Source organism: Gymnoscopelus braueri (assembly GCF_963280865.1).
Source record: "Gymnoscopelus braueri genome assembly, chromosome: 14".
Taxonomy (NCBI): domain Eukaryota; kingdom Metazoa; phylum Chordata; class Actinopteri; order Myctophiformes; family Myctophidae; genus Gymnoscopelus; species Gymnoscopelus braueri.
In genome coordinates this window covers 139,263-146,100 of record NC_137619.1, presented here as the reverse complement: position 1 = coordinate 146,100, position 6,838 = coordinate 139,263, and the positions used below count along the sequence as shown (strand labels likewise).

The 6,838-nt window shown below is 45.7% G+C and overlaps 1 protein-coding gene across 1 annotated transcript; it reads right to left on the bottom strand.

The window, feature by feature from the left end:
- Positions 1 to 4,284: 4,284 nt before the first annotated feature.
- LOC308100012 (RNA ligase 1-like) lies at positions 4,285 to 5,259 on the bottom strand (the record flags this gene model as incomplete). The annotated part of the gene is made up of 2 exons (XM_080448911.1): positions 4,285 to 4,817; positions 5,082 to 5,259. The coding sequence occupies 2 exons, from the start codon at positions 5,257 to 5,259 to the stop codon at positions 4,285 to 4,287; spliced, it is 711 nt and encodes a 236-aa protein (XP_080305037.1).
- Between the last annotated feature and the right edge of the window lie 1,579 nt (positions 5,260 to 6,838).

Here is a 6,838-nt window from a genome sequence, read left to right as displayed (position 1 = left end):
TCACTCGCAAGGCCATGGAGAAAAAACTAGACAGGCATTCCTTGTCGCCCATCTACCGAAAACTACCAGCGCGATCCACTGCTGTGTATGGGTGCACAACAACCACAGGTCCTTGGGAAGTGGAGAGCAAAGAACAGAGCCTATGGGAGGAGAGATCACCCTCCGTGTTGTGACAGTAGTGATAAATTAAAGGTTGGAAATCTCAACCCACATGTTTAGCAGGGCATGGTCAGAGTTGTGTGTTAGACTCTGTGCAAGTTCAAATCTCAACCCTATTGATGTACACAAATGTTAAGTAAAAAATGTTAAGTAGTGAGGACATACCAAGCAGTACAATGCATTTCACCATCAATGAGGTTCTAATCGACCATAACATTACAGAGTGTGAGGCCAACACTCCCATGTTTGTGCAAATCCCGCTGAAGCATTTGGTGGGAGCTAATGGCATAAGCCCATTGTTCATGGTCGAGAGATTGGAACTGAAAGCCTATGCTGAAGATGATCACCGGGAGGTGCCTGTCAAGTTCACACTCATGGACTCCAAGGCCCGGAGGGTGCTCACCTGTGAGCCCTCCATGTGCCCTGCTGAGTGGGTGAAGAGCACAGATAGGCGCAAGCTCCCGACGCCTGCAGCAGCTACCAATGAGTACCCATTCAAACGCCTCTACTCCTTGGACGAGGAGGACAACAGGGTGAGCGTGATTAACGCACTTCGCTTCCTAATGTCAAGAGTGATTTACATTCAGGTTCCAGGCAGTTGCACCTTGCCCACCATAACAGAGGGGCTGCAGCATCACACCCTAAAGTTTGTGTGTGAGAGCTGCCAAGAGCCTGCATTTTACATTCTAAATAATCAGGGGCTAATGTTGCAACAGTGCCCACAACAAGAGCTTGATGATCCAGACTGCTTCCCCTTGTCACCTTTTTGCACTCCCAGAGAGGACCATTGCATTGGCAAAGATGACATTGCCCTGCAATCCCTGGTGAACATGTATTTCTCCCTAGTAAAACCAGACCAGTTTTGCTACCCTTACGAACAGATCAGTGGTGAGTTTGGACACATCATCGTACCGCGGAGAAATTTTGAGCATGTAGCCAAGCTCTACCGGTGTGTTTCTGGCTACGCAGAAAACTTTTGTGTTCTCACCGAGGGTAATGCAACGGTAAAGCTCATGTTCGAGAGCCCACAAAAGATTGGGCTGTTAAGGGGGAAGATGTCTCTGAACCTGATCTATGGAAAATCACTGGCATCGATCCATGACACCATCCTAATTGAGGAGAATAGGCATATCCAGGACGAGGGCAACAATGATGATAGTTTCCCACTGCCCCAACAGGCTCATGAGGATGTGATACTGAGGCGTATATTGATGGATATCTGTCTAGTCTCTGATATGAGACTAGAGGAATATGCTGCCTACCTCTATGATGACCCACAGACACATCTCAGAATTTGATGTTTTTTGTGTTTAATGAAAAAACAAATGAATAAAACTCACAATACTCAAAATCTATGTTTGATGCATTTTTTATTATTGTACATTATAGGTGTTTAAATAAAAAACAATTTGTTAACTAAACAGAAAGATATGTGATATTATTTTTTTATTACAAGTTGCAATAGACATGGGTTAACTTTTCCCCAAACCCCTCTTCCATTGGATAGCATGCTCTGCTGCAGCTGGACACAGTCACTTACCAGTGGTTCTCAAAGTGTGATCCAAAGATGGTAAATGTGTTAGGAAAGTGCAGAGAACCTAAGCCTTCCTCTTTTAAATGTGAGTAACTTAAGTGACTGAGCTAAAGGGGTGCGAATTCAACTATGAATAATAGACATGTCCTTGCTTAGATAGTTCTCTCACTGGCCACTTGTTCTTCTAAGGTATTATTCTGACAAACGTGTGGTGTATTTGGGTCAGGTCAAACTGAGTTCAGGTCAAACTGGTATTCTGACTGGATGTCCTGGCTTAGACAGTTGAGCACTATAAAAGAAGCATGCCTGGACATGTGGTTGCATTCAAACAAACCAAAGTGTTGTGTGTTTTCTCTCTCTCAGGTCAAACTGAGTTTATTTGAGAGTCAAATTGTCAAATGTACTCAGTTTGACCTGCTCTTCTTAATATTAGGGATAACCCAGTTTGAACTGGTTGATTGATAATCCCGCAACCTCCCTCTTCATTGGATTACTTTCCTTGAGTACAAAGATCTGCCCATTGGATACACCTCTGTTATTACACCATAGTGCATGCTGGATGGTTAGGTTCTGATACTAACACATTTTTTTTATCCAGTCAAGTACTTTGGCAATACACTCTAGCGCTGAGAAGAGAAGATTATAGATCACTGAAAACTTTTGTAGCTCAGTCACCATCTCTCCACAAAAACAAACAAACAAGTAAACGAAAAATGTCCCAACAACTGTGTTTTCTCTGTGGTTCCACTAGCGTGCTGCCTTGTTACACCGAAACCTGTTTGAAGACACTCGATGTTCTGCACAATTTTGAATCCTTTCTTGTGAAGCAAGATTCAGATGATTCTGTGATATCCTCCACCTTTGATGTTTTCATAGAACTGATCAGAAACGCACACCATAACACACATCAGAGCCCTGAGTTTTTGTTTTGCGATGCGGATTTCTGCTACAAGCACCTTAAGTCTCACACCCTGGCGTGGCTGCACATGTATGTGGCCGACTACAAGGACGTTAGCTCCTTGGAGTTCAAGGAGCTTATGGCTGCTCTTGAAGGGCTCCCAGAACCAAAGGAGCAAACTGAGGTTCCCCTACGCTCCCCGTATGCACCGCAGAAGCAGTTGTACATCGTCATATGGGATGATGTTCTATGTGAGCTCAACAAACTCGAGCTGAGCAAAGTGTACCTGATGCTCACGCTGATCAACAGCCAGACCTGTCTGAGCCACAAGTTTCAGTTGCGCCATCCACTAGAGATAACGGCAAGGGACATCAGCCTGTGTGCCCGACAGTGCTTCCAGTCCCATTTTGCCTGGGTTGCAAGGGCAGTCCTTGAGAGGCTGGGGCTGTATGATACGGGCATCCGCAAAGCAAACTACCTTAAGCTTCGGCAGTTGAACATGTTCTGCGACAGTAACGAGGCATTGGTTCAGGTCTATGTGCCGGATGAGCTGAATTTGACAACCGTGGCTAGAGTAGACAAGAAGGAAGCGCTCAAGCAAGAAGAAAGCTACATTAAGCGCACGCAGCAAAAGCACATAAGAGTGGCAACGTTTGAGCAGCTGCCCTTTTGCCAGATTCCGCTTTCGTTTAATTTACACCATATGGGTAAGCGCGACATAATCAACATCCTATCTCTCTCCATCAGCCCAGTGCTCTTGCCGGATGTATACCACTACTTTGCAGTACTCAACTTCGATGACCCGCTCAATCCAGGTGGCTACCTACGGCTTGACCTTGCTCGCGGGCTTGATGCTCAGCAGCCGAGAGTGGAGCATCTCGTTCTTCTTGCTAAGAACAACGGTCTGAGCACTGCAGCCGTGTGCCAGGGTCTGGAACTGATCCTGCGTAATGTGTTTCGGATGTCGAGCGTAGCTAACACAATGATAGAGCTTATTGCAAAGTTACCTGTTGAACCAAGTGTCTCGTACTGCCTCTCCAAAGATCAAGAGGATCTTAGCAGGATGACAGTGGCTGTGAGTAAGCTTCAGAGGTGCCCTTTAGCACTAGATAAAGTAATCGATCATTGCAATCACCAGAACACCATGCTTGTAGAAGGCGCATTCGTCACCGTAGGTAGAAGCGGAGCTGTCACATATAACGCTATGAACATTGTCAAAGCCTGCAACTCTAACTATGTACACTTTCCCTGGGGGTGGCTTCAAACTTTGCTATGGGGGGACGCTGATGACCCTGTTGGACATGATCTTGACGAGGAGGACTATGGCCGCTACGTAATGTATGCGAAGCAGCTTACCGAGGGAAGTAGAAACACAGGAACTGTAAGGAGTGGTGAAGAGGATATGGCAAGGATATGAATTATTTTGCTTTTTATTGTGGATGTAAAAAAAATATATATGTATGTTATCACAAAATATTATGCATCAACCTTCAGTTCCCCTGTTCTTTTTCATTTAAAACAATATATCTCATTCACTTTATACTCTGCTCAGCACACCCCTAAGGATGCCAATAAAAGCAACTGCCTCCTTTTTAATCGAAAACATGTAACGTAACTCAGATCAAATAAAGAATACAAAAATATCAAAGATTGTGTCAAAACTTTATGATCTTTATTTATTGTTTCATTGCAATCATTTCATGATATCCTGCAGCCGCAAGAAGCGGCTTCCATTCAACTTGGACAAGGCAGTAAACATTTCCATGCTGCTACCCTTCATCTTCTTCATCTTCTTTCCATCTGTACAGCTGCTGCACTGATGCTGCTGGTGCTCTGGTAATCCTTCACGGTCAACATTAATGAACACAGGCCTGGTGCAAAGGTACTTGTCCTGAACATTTCTCCAGTCCATCTGCAAGTGCACTTTAGTGAGCTTGAACATAGCTCCATCAGCACAGTGCCACACAATGCCTTCAATCTGCCCTTCTGGCCTATCCTTGAACCAGAAAAGCAACTGCTCGCGGTTCAGAGAAGGAGGTTTTTTCACAAGCAGAGTTCCATGAGCCACCAGCATTCGGATGTTCAGTTTATAAGGGTTGCCGTTGATCTTTGGGCCAATTAGCTCAAGGGTCTGTCCCATTAGTTCTGCCAGTGGAACCAGAGCCAATTCCAACAGGACTTCCTCTTCAGAGCTCTGCCTGAGAACCAGGGCTGCACCATGGTTGACTACAGAAGAATGCAATGGGTACAACTTGTCACATTCATGTACAGGAACCCAACCTAGGACATTTCCAAATTTGTTAACTTCAGATTTATTTTCCCCAACGTGAGCAGGGATCCAATATTCTGGGATGTTCTTAAAGTCCTTCTTAATGTTGTATGTGAAGCCTTCGCGAATACCACGGCGGTGTGCACTGCGATTTTCTTTGAACCGTTCCCATTCAGGTTCTTTGAGCTTTAGTTCTCGCTTTGCCCAGAGGTATGGTTTACCCTCGAACTCTGTAACATAACAGCAGGTGCCATCCACCTTTTCTGTGACAAGTGCACTGTGAATGTCAGATTTCAGCACTAGGTCATTCAGTTTTTCTGTTGTGACAACCTTATATTGCTGGTCCTTGTGCTTGCTAGATGGTCCGTCTTCTATGGTTCTCTCAAATAAACACTCCATTTTCTGTTGTACAGAACCTAAACGAGGCATTTTATCTGTCTTGTTTAATTTTAGTTTTATTTTTTGAGTCCTACAAAATGTTACATGTGATGTCTGTCCTTCAGAGTCTGTCCTTCAGATGCTGTGTTACAAGTTTTATACTATCCCATACCACGCCCCTAATGACATCTCTGAAACACATGTGCCGAACCGCCTCCTTCTTTTGGAATCATCATACACTGCTTTCTCCAGCCTGGAAACCGGAATGCGAAGAGCTTTCAGCTCCTTGAAGAATTTTTTGCATCCTATGCAGTGATACATGGGTTTCTGTTTGTTCAACCATCCTTTTTTAGCAAATGTTACAAGCCACTGGTGAACTACCTGCCGGTCACTGTTGTAATATGGCATGATGACAAGGACCTTGTCAGGCAGTGGAGCAGTGTACATGGGAAAGGCTTCTGGCTCATAAACCTGCTTTGCCATGACTGCCTGGTACAGGCTTCCTGTCAGGTCAAGTATCTCACCTTCATCAAACTCACCCCCCTGCACTGATATCCATGTCCCTTGAGCACAAATACCGGCGTTGTCAAGCAGCACCCGAGGCACGCTCACTGAAATGCATCCCTTGTCAGTTTGCCTATCTTCAGTGAGCTTAAGGGTGCCCTCACGAAGGGTTTTGGACAGCAATGCGCCAAAGGCAGCAATCTCCGACCGGTACACAGTGTCCGGGTTTAGGCCCATGTCCTGGATGATCACTACACCAGCCAGCTTCAGCTTATCGACTGGGAACCGCAAGTGAGCGGTCCTGCGTGCTGTAATGCTCTGAAGCTCCTGGCGCCCGCAGCTAGGGATCATGTGTAGTGGACAGTTATTCATCAAGGTCAGGAACACTTTACTTGCCCTTTGTACTCGTTCGGAAATTGCATTGAACCTTTGGGCTAAGTGCTTGCGGCAGGACTCCATGGTCTCTTTGTCATGTGTTTGGCTGTACATGTAGCGGGACAGGCAGTAATCCACCACACAGTACGCGGTCATATTGGATTGACTGCTTATAAGGGAGATTTTGGCATCTCGGCTCACCAGCACCCTTGAGCTAAGCATGTTGTTGCTGCCGGGAGGAAAAGTAACCTTTTCCAGCTTGCCATCCGCTGCTTGTTGGGCTACTGTGCTCGCTTGGAACAGATCCCCATCTTGTTCATCTGAGTTATAGCAACTAGCTGAGGTCCTGTGTCTCTTGCTGCTTGGGCCCTCGTTATCGGTCTCTGCAGAATGAGATGAACACCTGGGCCTCTTGCTGCCCCTAGGCTCCTCTGCCTCTGCTCCACCTTTTAAGCTGCCAGTCTTGATTTTGAGATCCAGAGGGTACCTGTAGAAAACTGCCTCGCAAGGCTTTACCTTTTCATCGCCGGGCCTCATGGATGGCCTTAATGAAACACTTGTGATTTTCTGCAGATTCTGTGTGTGCTTCACTGTTTCCAAGTATGTGGTCCTGATGCTTGTGCTCTTGACCCTTAGCCTGTTGAGCACTTCCGGTTTCAGGTTGATGTTTTTCTCACATTTCAGCAGCCTGTGCCATGGAAAGAACCCAGAAGCTAACTTA